Genomic DNA, 18,508 nt, shown 5'->3' on the forward strand with positions numbered 1-18,508 from the left:
CCGGTTGAGGAACGTCGGTTTCCTGTCTCCTTGCGTAGGAGTCCCTTTGGAGAGGACGCTGGTGAACACTGCGTGAAAGGGACTGCCCCCATTGCTGCCACCATCTTCCCGAGGAAGTGCGTGGGGCGCCTCAAGGGGAGTGACTGACCTAGAGATTGCACCCCCGTCTGTAGTGAACGGTGTTTGTTCAGCGGAAGCTTCACTATCGCTGAGAGGGTATGACAACTCCATGTCAAGATATGTCAGCGATTGGGCCGGTGTCAGATTTGACTTTGGAAAATTGATGATCCACCCGAAAGTCTGGAGAGTATCCAGAGTAGCGGTGAGGCTGTGCTGGCATGCCTCTTGAGAGGGAGCCTTGACCAGCAGATCGTCTAAGTAAGGGATCACCGAGTGACCCTGAGAGTGTTTGTGGAGCAGTTTTAGGTCCAGGACAGGACGGAAAGATCCGTCCTTCTTGGGGACCACAAACAGGTTGGAGTAAAAACCGTGACCCTGTTGCTGAAGAGGAACCGGGATCACCACTCCTTCTGTCTTCAGAGTGCCCAGCGCCTGCAGAAGAGCATCGGCTCGCTCGGGAGGCGGGGATGTTCTGAAAAATCAAGTCGAAGGACGAGAGTTGACTCTATCCTGTGACCGTGAGACAGAATGTCTCACACCCAACGGTCCTTAACCTGTGGCAGCAAAAAGTCTGAAAAGCGGGAGAGCCTGCCTCCGACCGAGGATGCGGTGTGAGGGCCGTAGGTCATGAGGAAGCCGCCTTGGTGGCGGCACCTCCTGCGGTTTTTTAAAAGCGTGCCTTAGACCGCCATGGATCGGAGTTCCTCTGACCCTTCTGAGGACGACTGGGCGAGGAGAATTGGGACCTGCCCGCGCCCGGAAAGGACCGAAACCTCGACTGTCCGATTCTCTGTTGGGGTAATCTTGGTTTGGTCTGGGGTAAGGATGTTTCCTTTCCCAGGATTGGTTGATGATTTCATCCAGCCTCTCACCAAACAAACGGTCGCCAGAAAATGGCAAACCGGTTAAGCACTTTTTTGGAAGCTGAATCTGCCTTCCATTCCCGAAGCCACAAGGCCCTGCGTATTGCCACCGAATTGTCGGCTGCAACCGCTGTACGGCTCGCAGAGTCCAGGACAGCATTAACAGCGTAGGACGCAATGCCGAAGTTTGAGAGGTTACAGACGCCACTTGCGGCGCAGACGTACGTGTAAGTGCGTCAATTTGCGCCTGACCCGCTGCAATAGCTTGGAGCGCCCATACGGCTGCGAATGCTGGAGCAAAAGACGCGCCGATGGCTTCATAGATGGATTTCCACCAGAGCTCCATCTGTCTGTCCGTGGCATCCCTGAGCGAATCCCCATCTTCAACTGCCACTATGGATCTAGCCGCCAGTCTAGAGATTGGAGAATCCACCTTGGGACACTGAGTCCAGCCCTGACCACGTCAGGGGGGAAGGGATAACGTGTATCCTTAAAGCGCTTGGAAGAAACGCTTATCCGGACAAACTCGGTGTGTCTGGACTGCCTCTGAGACGTCAGAGTGATCCAGAAACCTACTCGCTGTACTCTTGGGGGACCTTGAAAAAGGTGACCCTTCTGCTGGATGAGCTGAGAGAGAAACATCCAGCATCATTTTTATGGACGCAATAAGAGCATTCACTATGGCGTCCGTCTCAGGGATATCAAGGTAGAGAGCGGCATCAGGATCAGAACCCTGATCAGCTACCTCCTCTTCTGATACAGAGAGTCATTTCTCTGAGACCCTGAACAATGTGATGAGGTCGAGGGGGTTGTCTAAGCGAGCTCGCCTAGGCGGTCTGGGACTGCGGTCCGTGTCAGAGACTTCACCCTGGGATCTATGAGACACCCCGGGGGAACATTGTTGTTCCAACTGAGGGGAATAGAGGGCAGTGTTGTACAGTGCCCATGGTCTGAGATACCAGTCTGGACTGCAAGCTTCTAGTATTTTAGCCATTTGTCCCTGGGACCCCTTGAGCAGAGGCTGAACAAATGCCACAGGGGTCCACCATGAGGGTCAATGGAACCTGCCGGATTGCACATGCGGCGCTGGCAGCGTAGTAAGCCTGTGTTTTGTTGCTCCTTGAGCCACACCACAGGGTATATGACCAGGAAATTGACTGTGCACCATACAGTGTAAAGTATAGCAAAGATGTAAACTCTAAACACACTACTACACCAGTGTAATCAGCACCTCAGGTGCTGCTTACCGCCCGCTTAAGGCGGTTGTGTGGCCCCCTGAACTCGTGCCTGGGTCCCCCAGCGTTTGTCTCCCCTCTGCAGCGTCCTAGGAGCTGACAGTAATGGCTGCCGGCGTCCTGAGGAGATGAGGGAGTCGTGGGCGTGACCGAGAAAGTGCGGGAGTTGGAGTCACACGGTACACAGTGAGGGGGGTGGAGTATGCAAAGCATGCTCCAGCCCTCAGTGCTGCTCGTCCTGTGCAGCGTCCCGCCCTTCCCCTGACTGGCAGGGCTGAGGGCGGGAAGAACGGAGACTAGGCCCAAAAAGCCGGGGACTCTAGTTATAAGCGCGGCCGCCGTAAAAGCGCGGCCAGCGCAGAGTCCCCGGCGCACTACAAGTCCCAGCCGCGCCTAAGTAAAAACAATGGCGGCGGCGGTCAGCGCGGCCGTCCCCATACACAAATACACTCAGCACCGCTGCAGTGTATAATGGCACCAAAGGCGGTCAGCGCCGCAGTCCCCGGTGCACTAGCACACCCAGCAATGCTGGAGTGCTGCTGTGCGCGGTCCCAACGGGGACACAGAGTACCTCAAAGATGCAGGGCCCTGTCCCTGATCGATACCCGGCTCCTATCCAGCAGGCTCCTCAGGAGTTGTGGATAAGTACGGTCTCAGTGCCTGGAGACCGATCCTGGATCCCACTTCACCCAGAGCCCTAAGGGGGATGGGGAAGGAAAGCAGCATGTGGGCTCCAGCCTCCGTACCCGCAATGGATACCTCAACCTTAACAAACACCGCCGACAAAAGTGGGGTGAGAAGGGAGCATGCTGGGGGCCCTATATGGGCCCTCTTTCCTTCCATCCGACATAGTCAGCAGCTGCTGCTGACTAATCTGTGGAGCTATGTGTGCAGGTCTGCCTCCTTCGCACAAAGCAAAAAAACTGAGGATCCCGTGAGAGCACGGGGGGTGTATAGGCAGAAGGGGAGGGGCTTAACACTTTTGAGTGTAATACTTTGTGCAGCCTCCGGAGGCATAGCCTATACACCCAATTGTCAATTGTCTGGGTCTCCCAATAGAGCGACAAAGAAAGGATGGATAAAAATGCCATACAGCAGTCAGTATAGTCAGAAGAAATGTCAGGGCTCCTGGAGAAAACGTGAAGAGGTGAAGTTAAAGGGCTATTCCCATCTCCAAGATCCTATCCCAATATGTAGTAGCAATAATAATAATAATAATAATAATAATAATAATAATAGCAAATACCTCTAATTAGAAAAGTAGTATAGTTCTTCCAATTCTGTATGTCACTTACCTCATGTTCAGGGCATTGCAGGATCTTAGTTATCCATGGTTATGATCATGCATATAGTCACAGTTAGTTGTTGCATGGTCATAACCATGGATATCTAAGGTCCTGCAATGCCTTGGACATGAGGTAAGTGATGTGTCAAGAGAACTATACTACATTTCTAATTGGAGATATCTGATAATAATAATTAATAATAATATTATTACTCAGCCTACTACATATTGGGTTAGGATTTTGGAAATGGGAATACCCCTTTAATGAGAACTTGTAAGTTATATAATTCTGCCTTTGTTAGTAACAGACACAGCTTTCACCTGTCTATTCTGTTTTATTCATGGCATGCGGGCTGCCTTATGACTACCATAATGAACAGAAATGTGGTGGCCAATTAGCATCTGGGGGGTCAGTAGCCGCCTATAATTGATGCATCTGAGCAAACGTCAAGATTAGTTAATAGAAACGAGTTAACATATAAATGACAGACCATGAAATAAACATGTCACCTCCTCACCTATTGTACCATCACGCATTCCCTGTAGACTGTGAGCCCTCGCGGGCAGGGTCCTCTCTCCTCCTATACTGTCTTGTACTGTTAATGATCGTTGTACGTATACCCTCTTTCACTTGTAAAGCGCCATGGAATAAATGGCGCAATAATAATAATAATAATGTCACTATTTTATGCCTTAACAGGGCAGATCAATGATGCTGACAGTATTTGTAGTGGACTATGGCATTGCTTTTCAAACCTGAGGTAGCCCACAATCCCAAATAATTATATTAAAGCATGCCCACCCCCAATGATGTTGCCAATCAATGTGCATCATAAAAAAAAGTTGGAGAATATATAACAGGGATTGAGAACCCAGTAGACTGAAGGAGCGTATGTCACAATCTTTGGTGGTCTGGAGAACTGACTAATTTTAAGGCAGCATCCTAAGATTTTGACCACTAAAGGGGTTAATACTTCATAGCTGACAACCATTGAGTTACCTCTACAGCAGGGTTGCCAAAACTGCAGCTCAATGGCCATAAGAAAACCTATGTTGTCACTGTGCAGCCGCAGCCACCTTTGGTAGCCTCATATATCTATACTACACAAAAGAAAATATATTTTTGCATGAATTTCACTTTCTCCATCATACATTATAAAGGATGTCTTAAATACTATACTGGAGATGGGTTTATGTGAGGCCATCTTGACCCCTTTTCCCTGGAGGGGGCTCCAATTCTCTGGATAAGTGGAAGTCTTAGAAATTGAACCCCCAGTTATCAGATATTTATGGCATATAAAGCCAGATCAGATTTAATGAGACCCTTGGACAGTGTTTCCCAACTCCAGGCCTCAAGAGCCACCAACAGATCATATTTTCAGGATTTCCTGTATTGCGCAGGGGATGGAATTATCGCCCGGGCAAAACTGAAGAAATCCTGATCTGTTGGTGGCTCTTGAGGCCTGGAGTTGGGAAACACTGCCCTATGGAGGACTGCAATTTAACAATGCGGCACTCAGACATAAAAAAATGAAAAAAAATGAAAAGTACGCCTGCTCTATATAGGCACCAGTGTTATTCCTTGGAGAAAACTCTGCACTGAAGATGGGCAAAGATTAGTGCACTCAAGGGACAGAAAGGACTGTGTGGCTGTGAAGATCGGGCAGAAGGCTCCATGAGACAGATGGCAGATTACCAAATAAAGAGTTAATCTAAGCAATTGCACCATTCCTAAAGCAATGCTGGGTTCTAAGTCATCTTAAAGGGAATCTGTCAACAGGTTTACCCCATCTGAGAGCAGCATAATGTAGGAACAGGGACCCCGATCCCACCAATATATCACCAACTGCTTGCAGAAGTTTTGACAAAAACAATGTTTTATTAGCTGCAGATCTAGCAGCTCTCTGAATTCTGAGCGCTGTATAACCCACCCACACCATTGATTAGCAGCTTTCTGTGTACACTGTGCATAGGAAGAAAGCTGCCAATCAATGGTGGCAGTGGAGTTTATGAAGGACTACATAGCATCAAGTTTACTAGTACTAAAAGAGGTTGAACCATAAATGGAAGCTATAACTCATTCCCAGTACAGCTGATAAACTGCTGATTGCAGGGGGGTCTTAACGCTCAATCTCTATGAATCCTGAGAACAGGCCTCCTTGATTTTCTACCAATGCCTAATGTTGAAATCTCACAATAGATCGCGTGCCAAAGGGTGCTGACTTCTGCTGCAGACTATGAAGCGCATTAAGGACACTGCTCCATTTATCGGGGCACTCCGGGGTCACACATTCATACTTGCATTTATTGTCTAATCAACGTCCACCACATATGTGCTGCAATGAGTCAGTAAGGATAGCCAAAACTCCACCTTAAAGCGTACCTCCACTTTCACAATTAAATGATTATAGTGCTGGATGCTGCAGTATAATAATTTTTCCAAATTAGCATCTTTACATATCTTGGAAAACAAATGTCCTGAAGTCTGTGCTGTGGGCTACACTAAACAAAGCCACGTCCTGCTCATCACTCTCCTGTGTGAAAGCTAGTACTATACAATCCTGTGATGCTCGCTCCTGCACTGAAGATGGCGGCTAGGAGTGACAAGTTGTCCGTGCTGCTGGTCATCAGCGAAAAATATATACTGCAGAGTCCCGAAATATAACTGTTTTCTTGTGAAAGTGGAGGTACACTGTAAGTGGAATTTTTAGGCTGTGTGTAGAGTTCCCCTTTTACATATACATGGTCACCTTATAATTTAGACTTCAGGGTACTTCAAGGGCTTGAAATTGTTCACTTACTTTCAATGGCCAAGTAAATCTTTCTTTCCCCTTCCTTGGGCTCTTTTCCAGGTGGGAAATAAGTGCCCCTAATAGTGATGGCTGCTTCAGAGTATTCGCTGATTCTCTGGAGTGCTTCTTTTGACGTTACTTTCCACCTTGCCGTCTGGAAAAAATAGAAAAAGTACAATGGCAATTTATGATTTAATTTGTAAATCAGAAGACGTGATCAACAGGAGTACAGTGATTAACCATTATCTTATGGAGATGCTGTAAGGGAGGGTTAAAGTAAATTGCTGAAGCCTCACCTATTTATGGTCAATGGACGTACAACCACTTCTCACACAGTGTTAAGGTGGCTTTACACGCTACGATATTGCTAGCAATTGCTAGCGATATCGAGCATGTAAGTACCCACCCCCGTCGTGCATGTGATTGTTTGTGATCACTGCCGTAGCGAACATTATCGCTACAGCAGCGTCACACGTACTTACCTGATCGGCGGCGGCGCTGTGACTGCCGAACAATCCCTCCTTCAAGGGGGAGGGACGTTCGGCATCACCACGACGTCACTAAGCGGCCGGCCAATCAAAGCGGAGGGGCGGAGCTGAGTGTGATGTAAACATCCCGCCCACCTCTTCCTTCCGCATTGTGGCCGACGGCAGGTAAGGAGATGTTCCTCGCTCCTGCGGTGTCACACATAGCGATGTGTGCTGCCGCAGAAGCGCCGAACCACAACGAAAAACAACCCTTACCGATTTTTGAGTTTGAGACGACCTCTCCTTGGTGAACGATTTTCACCATTTTTGAGGTCGCTTAAGGTCGCTGGTACGTGTCACATGCTGCGATATCGTTAATGACGCCGGATGTGCGTCACTAACGTGACCCCGACGATAAAACATTAACGATATCGTAGAGTGTAAAGCCCCCTTTAGGGTTATGTGGCTTTCAGGTGAAATTTATGGAAAATGTTCAAAGTTCACACTACAGTAATATTTTATCATAAAAGTAGGGTATTTAAGTAGAAGCATGCAATGGGGATTTGCTCATCTCAAACTATTTATTGAAACAAAAGGCAACATTGATCGTATACCTTTCCCAAAAAAAAGTCAGCGTCTCAACTTGTAATATGGCCTTGAGAGCATCAATTACAGCTCAACAATGACCTCTCCTGCTGTTCACAAGTGGAGTTAATGTCTACTGAGACAGGGCATCCCTCTCTTCTTGAAGAGCAGCCCACAGGTCATAGAGGTTCTGGGGAACAGCCTCTACACGGCCACTCAGCTAATCCCATAGATTTTCTATGGGATTCAGGTCTGGAGAAAGTGCTGGCCACTACATTTGAGGTACCCCAATCTCCAGCAGCAGTTCCCTAATGATGCGACCTCGATGAGCTGGTGAATTGTCGTTCATGAAGATCAAGGTTTAAAAGCAGAACAAGAACTCTAAGGTTCCCATAAAGCTTCTCATCATAGATCTAAGAGGGACCTTTCCAAGAACCGACATGAAAGTATAATATAACTTCCCTAATATAAAGATTACTGATGATCAGAAATACAAAGCAAACAAATGCCTGTAAAGTAATACATAAAAAGACTGAAAACGTAGTAACAAGTATTGTGCTATAGTAAAAAAAAAAAAAAAAATCTCATATTTCACAGGTCCCCGGCATACTTTAATTATTGAGTGTACCTGAGGGAAGTCGTTAATCTCCAGTTCTTCTTCATATCTCTTGAAAGACTCATTAGGACCTGCTTCTTGTTTTTCCTCTTCTAGTTTCTCAACTGGGACATAATTGAGTTTAGCGTTGATCTTTTCTGCCAATTGTTCAGCGATGGTTTTTGCAGATACTGTTGGAGCCAAGATCGTGCCTCCCCTGAGGATCGCATTAGTAGCTTGCTGCATTACATCCTATAAGGAACAGGAAGAATCCAGTTGGGAGTATTTTGAGCAAATTCTCACAATATCTGTCCATATGTGAACACCTTTTTACTCATTTTTATTCTTCATAAACTACTGCTATGGATTACAATCAAGATGTTACAAAAGGAGTTTTATTCCTTGGCTGGATATTCCAGCTCCAGTTACTTTTGCTTGATTGATAGCACACTGTCTGTGTGATGTAAAACACCAGACAAAAATGTCACACAGAGCTATCAATCAAGCTAAAGAGGCTGATGCGGGGCAGGGAGAGAACCTTTCTCGCACCCAGAGTACTCTATGCCTCATTTCCGCATGAATTTAAATTTCCCAATTTTCAGGAATGCAGCGACAGATATAAAGATGTATATGTATTTAGCTTTTAAAGACCCGCTTGCATGCACATGTATGCAGTTTGAGGATGATTTTACTGACAACTTCCTTTTAAACATCTCTTCAGATATGAAGAAAGCTTATTTATAAGCCAAAACGCATTGTCACATGTCCCAAATGTACACGAGTATATGAACACATCCATGTACTTTAATAAAATCATTGAATGGATCACATCAATCATCATATCGAGTTTATTCTAAGGGGAGTGCCGATAATGGTCAACATTTTCGTTCTGCATATTCTCCAGATTTTGCACTTTTGCTATTGACTAGTTTTGGCAACGGCATAATTGAATAATTTTTCTCCATCCATTTTAACTAAAATACAGTGCCTTCTATGATAAAAAGACAGAATTATTTTACCCACCTGCGCTTCTGCACCGAGGTTCTTATTCACGCTAAGCTTTTTTGCCAAGCGTTTGGCAATTTCCAACTTCTCAGCATTTCCTGCTGTGGGTACTGTGGCATTAGCCACGGCAGCAGCGCCACCGGTGCCACCGGCAGCTCCAACACCACCAGCTGCACTACCAGGTACACCAGGTCCCGCCATGTCTTTCACTCTCTTCTTAGAATTGAACATACTTTCAATTTGTTCATCAATCTGAAATGGCAAAAATTGAAACAGATCATAACTACAGACTGCGTGCCTGCGAACTATAATTGAAAAAGATCCAGCTCACCCAATTCATATAGACTGCGTGCCTGCACCTCCAGGAACAATAACCTCGAGCGGAACTTACTTAGCCTAGAATTGTATAAGTGTATCTCTAGATATAAAAGGAAATTATATACCACGATCCACAAGTGTGAAAGGTCTTTTATAGGCCAATGCAGTTTGGAAGCACATTTACCTTACAATGCCAGAGATTGTCTTATCTGAAAGACATATGAATGGCCGAAAGATCTAGAAAATTATGGGCATGCATAGATTGACAGTCCAGCAGCAATCTCTAGTCATTCAGACACTGGGATAAATCTGGAATTGTCCAGTTTTAGAGAGTCTAAAAATAAGACTTCTCCAGTAAATTTGCACTGAATATACCATATATATTAAATTATTATTTATATATATATATATATATATATATATATATATATATATATATATATATATATATATATGGCTGAGAGATCATTTCTATTCTGTAAATAGAACCTGAAATACAGCTTCCAGCAGTCCATTCTGACTTTCATATATAAGGACTGCATTACTTTCATTTACTATCTGCAGGGGTTGTTATTTTAACTTCTTTTTGATTGATGTTGTAAGAGTTTTGGAAAAGATATTACAATCGTTAGTTTCAAATTTACAATATACAGATTTTTAGATATGAACAATATTTACTGATTCTGTATAGATATAGAATAATAAACCGATCCAGATATTCGGTTTATATAAATATTATACAAGTGATATAATATATAAGTAATAACCAGAAAGATTTGCGGGGCACTACTTTGTGATACCAATGTGATATGACTGAAGTTTGAATGTAATTAGATAGGAATCATAATCAAAAGATAGGAGTGATCCCAGATATTATTTGACCTATCAATAATTCAGTATCAAAGAGATGTCCTTTGGAAGGCCAATATGATGACCAAAGAATACATGTCTTGAAGCAGTTTTAAGATAATGAGGAAGTCACATTTACAGTTCCACTTACCGGAAACTTGTGGTTGGCTTAAAGACAGGTTTAAGGAAGCTTGCATATGAAATTTACGGCTCATTGCAATATTTCACTAACACAATGGTCAACTGTGGTCGGCCAGTTGACCACTGGCTAAATGTGCAGGAAATGTGCAGGAAACCGCTGGTGCCCACAGCAGTTTGTGGTCAAGTTACATGAACATGACTCAGCTGTCACATGCTGGTGACCATTTAAACACAACCTACAAATTTTCCTATAAAAATACACCGGACTCGCTTAATGTTGGGGGAAAACCTTCCAGGACATATAAGTGTACGCACTGCTCCTGTGATGCAAGACGCCATGTTGATTCCTTATCATTAAATCGAGTTCCCTCCGATGTGAAAGGATTGCTACAACAAACGGTAATGTTGATGCATATTTCTGTTATTGTATAAGATTCTATGACTATTCTAAATGCCTATGTACCATTAACTATTCATGTGCTATTAAAATAAATAGTATCTTGCTATAAAGAATATTAGTATTCGTGCCTGATTAGGATATCAGTGAGCGCTTCGTAAGTACGGGCTTTCAGCCCCCTTTTTAGTAGAATTTAGCAAGACATACTTCCACTGAGGACTGTCCACATCAAACAACTAGCGGCTAGTTGCAGAAAGCACACGCGGTGCTATTGATCTCTGCTGTGGCAAGAGAAAACTTCCAGGTCGGACTATACTGAATACAGCTGCGGGGTGCTTGTTCCAACAGCATCAGAGCATGAAACATTAAGCAAAGGGAGAAAAAAGGAACAGCACTCACCGGTAATTGCTGTGAAGTATTCAGGTTTATTTCATGGTCGGAGGATACATGCTTCGGCGTGACAGGGAGGGAATGAGGATGGTTAGCACAAAAAGACTACGGCCGTTTCGCCCCTGTAGGTGGGACTTCGACGGATCTTACCCGTCGAAGCCCCACCTACAGGGGCGAAACGGCCGTAGTATTTTTGTGCTAACCATCCTCATTCCCTCCCTGTCACGCCGAAGCATGTATCCTCCGACCATGAATTAAACCTGAATACTTCACAGCAATTACCGGTGAGTGCTGTTCCTTTTTTCTCCCTTTGCTTAATATATAAGTAATATAAATGCAAAGAAAAAAGAGAATTTTGTTTACTTACCGTAAATTCTTTTTCTTATAGTTCCGTATTGGGAGACCCAGACCTTGGGTGTTTAGCTTCTGCCTCCGGAGGACACACAAAGTACTACACTTAAAAGTGTAGCTCCTCCCTCTGAGCTTGTACACCCCCTGGTGAGCCAGTCCCAGCCAGTTTAGTGCAAAAGCTGAAGGAGAATAGCCACCCACAAGTAGAACAGAGCAAGAGCCGGAACAACCGGAGACGCTGTCCACGACAACAGCCGGTGATAACACACGGAACAAGAATTTGCCAACAGGGAGGGTGCTGGGTCTCCCAATATGGAACTATAAGAAAAAGAATTTACGGTAAGTAAACAAAATTCTCTTTTTCTTTATCGTTCCTTTGGGAGACCCAGACCTTGGGACGTTCCAAAGCAGTCCCTGGGTGGGAAAAAAACAGAAAAACTAAGAAGTAGGCAGAACCTAACTTCACAAATGGACAACAGCCGCCTGAAGGATGCGTCTGCCCAAGCTCGCATCTGCCGAAGCATGAGCATGCACTTGGTAGTGCTTCGAGAAGGTATGCAGGCTAGCCCAAGTGGCAGCCTGACAGACTTGTTGAGCCGTAGCCTGGTGCCTAAAAGCCCAAGAGGCACCGACAGCTCTGGTCGAGTGTGCCTTGATCCCCGGCGGGGGAGGCACCTGAGAACTCTGGTAGGCGTCCGAAATAGTCGATCTAATCCAACGGGCTAAGGTCGGCTTAGAAGCAGGGAGGCCCTTGCGCCGACCTGAGGTTAGCACAAAAAGAGAGGTGCACCGCCTGAGCGAAGCGGTGCGAGACACATAGATCCGGAGAGCACGCACCAGATCTAGAGTATGCAGCGCTTTTTCAAAGCAATGAACAGGGGCCGGACAGAAGGAAGGTAAGGTAATGTCCTGGTTGAGGTGGAAGGGAGAGACCACCTTAGGAAGAAACTCCGGAGTCGGACGGAGAACCACCTTGTCTTGATGAAAAACTAAAAAAAGGTGACTCCAAGGAGAGCGCAGCCAAATCAGAGACTCTCCTGAGAGAAGTTATGGCAACCAGAAAGGCCACTTTCTGAGAAAGATGATACAAAGAAACCTCCCTAAGAGGCTCAAAAGGGGGTTTCTGCAATACCGTGAGGACCAAGTTAAGCTCCCAGGGATCCAAGGGCCGCCGATAAGGCGGAATGATGTGAGACGCGCCTTGCATGAAGGTGCGGACCTGAGCCAGCTGAGCGAGACGCCGCTGGAACAGAACTGACAGAGCTGAGACTTGTCCCTTGAGAGAGTTGAGGGACAGTCCTAGCTGCAGACCGGACTGTAAAAAAGACAGAAGGGTCGGCAAAGAGAATGGCCAAGGAGGATGGCCGGTAGAGCGACACCAGGACAGGAAAATTTTCCAAGTCCTATGATAGATCTTAGCGGAGGAAGACTTACGGGCCCGAGTCATAGTGGAGATGACTTCAAGAGGAATACCAGAAGCCGTCAAAATCCAGGACTCAAGAGCCACGCCGTCAATTTGAGGGCCGCAGAATTCGGGCAGAAAAACGGACCTTGCGAGAGTAGATCTGGACGGTCCGGGAGATGCCACGGCATCTCTACGGACAGTTGGAGCAGGTCCGGATACCAAGCTCGCCTGGGCCATTCCGGTGCAATGAGGATGACTCGACAGCCCTCCATTCTGATCTTGCGCAGGACTCTGGGCAAGAGAGCTAGAGGGGGAAACACGTAGGACAGACGAAACTGGGACCAGTCTTGAACCAGAGCGTCCGCGGCGAAGGCCTGAGGATCGTGGGAGCGAGCCACGTAAACAGGAACTTTGTTGTTGTGACGGGATGCCATTAGGTCCACGTCCGGAGTGCCCCATTTGCGGCAGATTGACTGAAACACTGCCGGGTGCAGAGACCACTCGCCACCGTCCACGCTTTGACGGCTGAGATAATCTGCCTCCCAGTTTTCCACGCCTGGGATGTGGACTGCGGATATGTTGGACTTTGAGTCCTCCGCCCATTGAAGGATGCGTTGTATCTCCATCATTGCCAGGCGGCTGCGTGTCCCGCCTTGGTGATTGATGCAGGCAACCGCTGTCGCGTTGTGTGACTGGACTCGAATGTGCCTGCCCGCCAACAGGTGGTGAAATGCTAGGAGAGCTAGAAGCACGGCTCTGGTTTCCAGCACATTGATTGAAAGGGCTGACTCGGACAGAGTCCAAGTGCCCTGCGCTCTGTGGTGGAGACATACCGCTCCCCAGCCGGATAGACTGGCATCCTTGGTGAGAATCACCCAGGACGGGGCCAGGAAGGAGCGCCCTTGGGACAGGGAGAGGAGCCGAAGCCACCACTGAAGAGAGCTCCTGGTCCGTGGCGACAGAGCCACTAACCTGTGTAAGGAGGAAGGCCGCTTGTCCCAACAGCGGAGAATGTCCAGTTGCAGGGGTCGCAGATGGAACTGGGCAAAGGGAACAGCCTCCATGGACGCCACCATTTGACCCAGCACCTGCATCAGACGCCTGAGGGTATAACGGCGGGGCCTCAGCAGAGAGCGCACCGCTAGCTGGAGTGACTGCTGTTTGATTAAGGGCAACTTCACAAGTGCCGGCAAAGTCTCGAACTGCATCCCTAGGTACGTGAGACTCTGGGTCGGAGTCAGAGTGGATTTGGGAAGATTGACAAGCCACCCGAATTGGGCTAGAGTGGCGAGAGTGAGCGAGACACTCCGCTGACAGTCTGCGCTGGATGGAGCCTTGACTAGAAGGTCGTCCAGGTAAGGAAGCACTGCTAACCCCTGGAGGTGCAGAACCGCAATCACTGCTGCCATGACCTTGGTGAATACCCGAGGGGCGGTGGCCAACCCGAAGGGGAGAGCCACGAATTGGAAATGATCCTCTCCTATTGCAAAACGTAACCAACGCTGGTGTGAAACTGCAATTGGCACATGTAGATAGGCATCTCTGATGTCGATGGACGCCAGGAAATCCCCTTGGGTCATTGAGGCAATGACTGATCGCAGAGACTCCATGCGAAAATGCCGCACGCGAACATGCTTGTTGAGAAGCTTGAGATGCAGGATGGGCCGGAAGGTACCGTCCTTTTTGGGAACTAGGAAGAGATTTGAGTAAAAACCTCTGAACCGTTCCCGAGCGGGAACTGGTACAATTACTCTGTTTGCCTGCAAGGATGCCACGGCCTGTGAGAAGGCGGCGGCCTTGGAGCAGGGGGGAGTTGAGAGAAAAAAATCTGTTTGGCGGGCTGGAAGAGAATTCTATCCTGTAGCCGTGAGATATGATATCTCTCACCCACTGATCGGAGACCTGTTGAAACCAAGCGTCGCCAAAGTGGGAGAGCCTGCCACCGACTAAGGACGTTGCTGGAGCGGGCAGAGAGTCACGAGGAGGCTGCCTTAGTGGCAGAACCTCCTGCGGTCTTCTGCGGACGCGCTTTTGGGCGCCAGTTGGATTTCTGGTCCTTAGCCAAGTTAGCGGACGAGGCGGAGGGCTTAGAGGACGACCAGTTGGAGGAACGAAAGGAACGAAACCTCGACTGATTCCTACCCTGGGCGGGTTTCCTGGTCTTGGTTTGTGGCATGGAAGTACTCTTCCCGCCAGTAGCTTCCTTAATAATTTCATCCAGCTGTTCACCGAACAGCCGTGAACCAGCAAAAGGGAGCCCAGCAAGGTACTTCTTTGAAGAAGCATCTGCCTTCCACTCTCGAAGCCACAAGATCCTGCGGATAACGAGGGAATTAGCCGCAGCCACCGCAGTACGGTGAGAAGCCTCTAGCATGGCAGACATGGCATAAGATGAAAAAGCTGAAGCTTGAGAAGTTAAGGCAACCATCTCAGGCATAGAATCCTTGGTGAGGGAATGCATCTCCTCTAGAGAAGCAGAGATGGCTTTGAGAGCCCACACTGCTGCAAAAGTCGGGGAAAACGCGGCCCCCGCCGCTTCATACACAGATTTGGCCAGAAGCTCAATCTGACGGTCAGTGGAATCCTTAAGTGAGGTGCTGTCAGCCACCGACACAACGGTCCGGGCTGAGAGCCTAGACACCGGGGGGTCTACCTTTGGGGAGTGAGACCACTCCTTGACCACCTCAGGTGGAAAGGGAAAACGGTCATCAGAACCACGCTTTGGGAAGCGTTTGTCAGGACAGGCCCTGGGTTTGGTCACAGCGGTCTGAAAACTGGAGTGGTTAAAGAACACACTCTTTACTCTCTTAGGCGAGGTAAACTGGTACTTTTTTTGCCAGAGAGGGTTGCTCCTCTGATACTGGCGGAGTGAGATCCAGTACAGAATTAATGGAAGCAATCAAGTCACTAAGATCTGAGTCACCCTCGAGATAAATGGGGTACATGGAGTTAGCCTCCGAGCCCCCCGTAAGGGCATCCTCCTCATCTTGCGAGTCAGCTCTTGAATCAGAGCCGCGGGATGAGGAGGGAGAGGAAACCCTGCGCCTTCTTTTATGAGGACGGGGTCTGGGACCTGATGATGAATCCTCTGTGAGCTCCGATGGACGGAGGTCAGAGGATAGGGATCCTAAAGGACCCTTAGCAAGAGCATTAGAGGCACCCTGTGAGGAGGGCTGATGCATATTCAAAGTCCTGGACAAAAGTCCCATGGACTCAGCAAATGACTGGGATATAGACCTAGAGAAGGACTCTACCCAGGCCGGGGGTTCGGCCACAGGTGCAGAGGCAGCCGGAGAGACCACTGGGGGTGAGACTCCAGGCTGTGACACCGCCAAGTTAGAGCAGACATCACAATGTGGATAGGTGCTCGGCTCAGGCAGCAGGAGCTTACATGCAGCGCATACAGTATAAAGCTTTGGAGCCTTGCTCCTCGTGTGAGACATGCTGCTGGAGTGAGGGCTCTGCAAGAGAATGAACCCCAGGGAGAATATACAGAGGTCCACAACCAGAGACCGGCTGTGGCTTACCAGATCGCTGGAAGTGGTGTTGTGTGCCCTCCAGATCCCGAAGCCCGGACCCCTAATGCACAGCACCTCAGCAGGGATGCAGAGTGCAGAAAAGCCCAGTGCAGAGTGAACTCTGCCTAAGAAAATGGCCGCCGGAGCGAAGAGAGGGAGTGGGACTTGGGGGCGTTCCTGTAGGAGAGCGGGAACTGGAGGGTCATAGAGACCTGCAGGGGAGGAGACATGCCCCAGCAGTGGGGAGTGTCCCTCCCCTGTGCAGGACGGCCGCCGGGAGGAGCCGTGCCTGTCCCTCTGCATGAGTGACATGCGAGGGTAGTTAACAGGAACTAGGCCTCCGGCAAAGCCGGGGCCTAAATTTAAGCGGCGAGGCCGACACGCAGGCACCATCGGCGCGGTTCTCGGGCGAAAGCTAGAGAACCCGCCGGAAATGCCAAAATAAATAAATACATTCAGCATACTCTCCCCATACAATAAAGAACAGGGACCCCCAACATATAAACGTCTCAGGTACTTAGCTGCTGAGACGCAGGGCCAGGTCCCTGGGGATGAGTGCTCCGGTCCAGCAGAATCCTCAAGGGGCTGTGGATGGAGACCGGTCTCCTGCCAGGCATGGAGACCGTGCTGGCTCCCACTTCAAGCCAGAGCCCAGGAGGGATGGTGAAGGAGCACGGCATGTAAGGCTCCAGCCTTGGAAATCAACCTTACAACACCGCCGACACAGTGGGGTGAGAAGGGACATGCCGTGGGTCCAGACGTGGACCCGCACTTCTTCAATCTCTTCCAAAAAAGGAAAAAAAAAAATCATAGAATGCATGTGTGGGGATGTATGCCTCCTGAACACAAAGCGATAAAACTGGCTGGGACTGGCTCACCAGGGGGTGTATAAGCTCAGAGGGAGGAGCTACACTTTTAAGTGTAGTACTTTGTGTGTCCTCCGGAGGCAGAAGCTAAACACCCAAGGTCTGGGTCTCCCAAAGGAACGATAAAGAAAGTTTTGTGTAGCCAAACAATTTTAATAATAGTCAAATTAAGATAAATGGTAAAAAACATGCTTCTGTGAGTGAGGAAGTCTTGGAATACATTGTCAGATGACCTGACTTTTCAAGAACATTTGTGGGGTCTACAAGAGATAATAAAAAAAAAAAAGAACAAAAAAAAAACCTTACCACACAATTTGGTGTAATTCAAACATCTTTTTTGGGGATACTTTTGTGTGGGAGTGGGAGGGATGGGGCAAATAAAATGGAACACTAAGTCCCCGTGCATCCTCAGATTTGAAGGCTGCCTTCTGTGCCATCGAGATGCTCAACAATTTCTCCTGCTACCGTAGAAGAGTGAGCGGTCCGTGTGATTTTTTTGCACAGGACAAAGTGTTATAAGCAGTGCTTTTTTTGTAAAAGAATATTTTCTGGTACCCATCTCTGAGACGAGGAGCGGGGGGGTAGGGGATTGGGGCTGCTGTCAGGCGCCGGCGGCCAAGATTGAGGGGGGGCGGTGGGGATAATCTGTCAGCCAGCGGCCGAGTTTGAGGAGTGGGAGGGAGTGCTGTCATGCTGCCGGGAGATCCTGTGCACGGTTTACTACATACTACACATGGTACTGTATATGCTGGAGAGCGAGGCAGGGGGTGCAGAACTACAAGGCTCAGCATACTCCATCCACTAGTGTATGCAGGAGAGGCAGGGAGAGCAGAACTACAAGGCTCAGCATACTCCATCCACTAGTGTATGCAGGAGAGCAGACAGCAGCTGCTGAACTACAAGGCTCAGCATCCTTCAGCCAAGACTGTATGCAGGAGTTTTTTGCCCAAAAACGTAAAGAAAAAAAAATCACGTGGGCTTTGCTATGTTTTTGTATGCTAGACAGGTACAGCAGGCAGATACGGGCTGCCCCCAACCCCCAGCTGCCTATTTGTACCCGTCTGAGAACCAAAAATATAGGGAAGCCCTTTTTTTTAATTATTTCATGAATTTCATGAAATAATTTAAGAAAAAAAAAATGACGTGGGCTTCGCACAAATTTTGTGTCCAACCACGTACAACTAGGCAGCTAAGGATTGGAATCCACAACGCAGAGTGCCCAAGCTTTCTGGGCACCCCTGCTGCGAATTGGAGTCCGCAGCCTCCCCAGAAAATGGCGCTTTCATAGAGGCGCCATATTCTGGTGCTGTACCCAACTCTTCCAGC

The 18,508-nt window shown here is 48.0% G+C and overlaps 1 protein-coding gene across 1 annotated transcript in view; it reads right to left on the reverse strand.

Annotated features, from left to right (window-relative positions):
- DDX46 (DEAD-box helicase 46) overlaps positions 1-18,508 on the reverse strand; it is a 209,277-nt gene that overhangs the window by 21,836 nt on the left and 168,933 nt on the right. The window contains exons 19-21 of the mRNA XM_075344461.1: positions 8,966-9,199; positions 7,976-8,194; positions 6,305-6,449 (exon numbers count right to left, since the gene is read on the reverse strand). Of these exons, the coding sequence (XP_075200576.1) occupies positions 6,305-6,449; positions 7,976-8,194; positions 8,966-9,199 (598 nt within the window). The remainder of the gene's footprint in view (positions 1-6,304; positions 6,450-7,975; positions 8,195-8,965; positions 9,200-18,508) is intronic.

This window comes from Anomaloglossus baeobatrachus, chromosome 4 (assembly GCF_048569485.1).
Source record: "Anomaloglossus baeobatrachus isolate aAnoBae1 chromosome 4, aAnoBae1.hap1, whole genome shotgun sequence".
NCBI lineage: Eukaryota > Metazoa > Chordata > Amphibia > Anura > Aromobatidae > Anomaloglossus > Anomaloglossus baeobatrachus.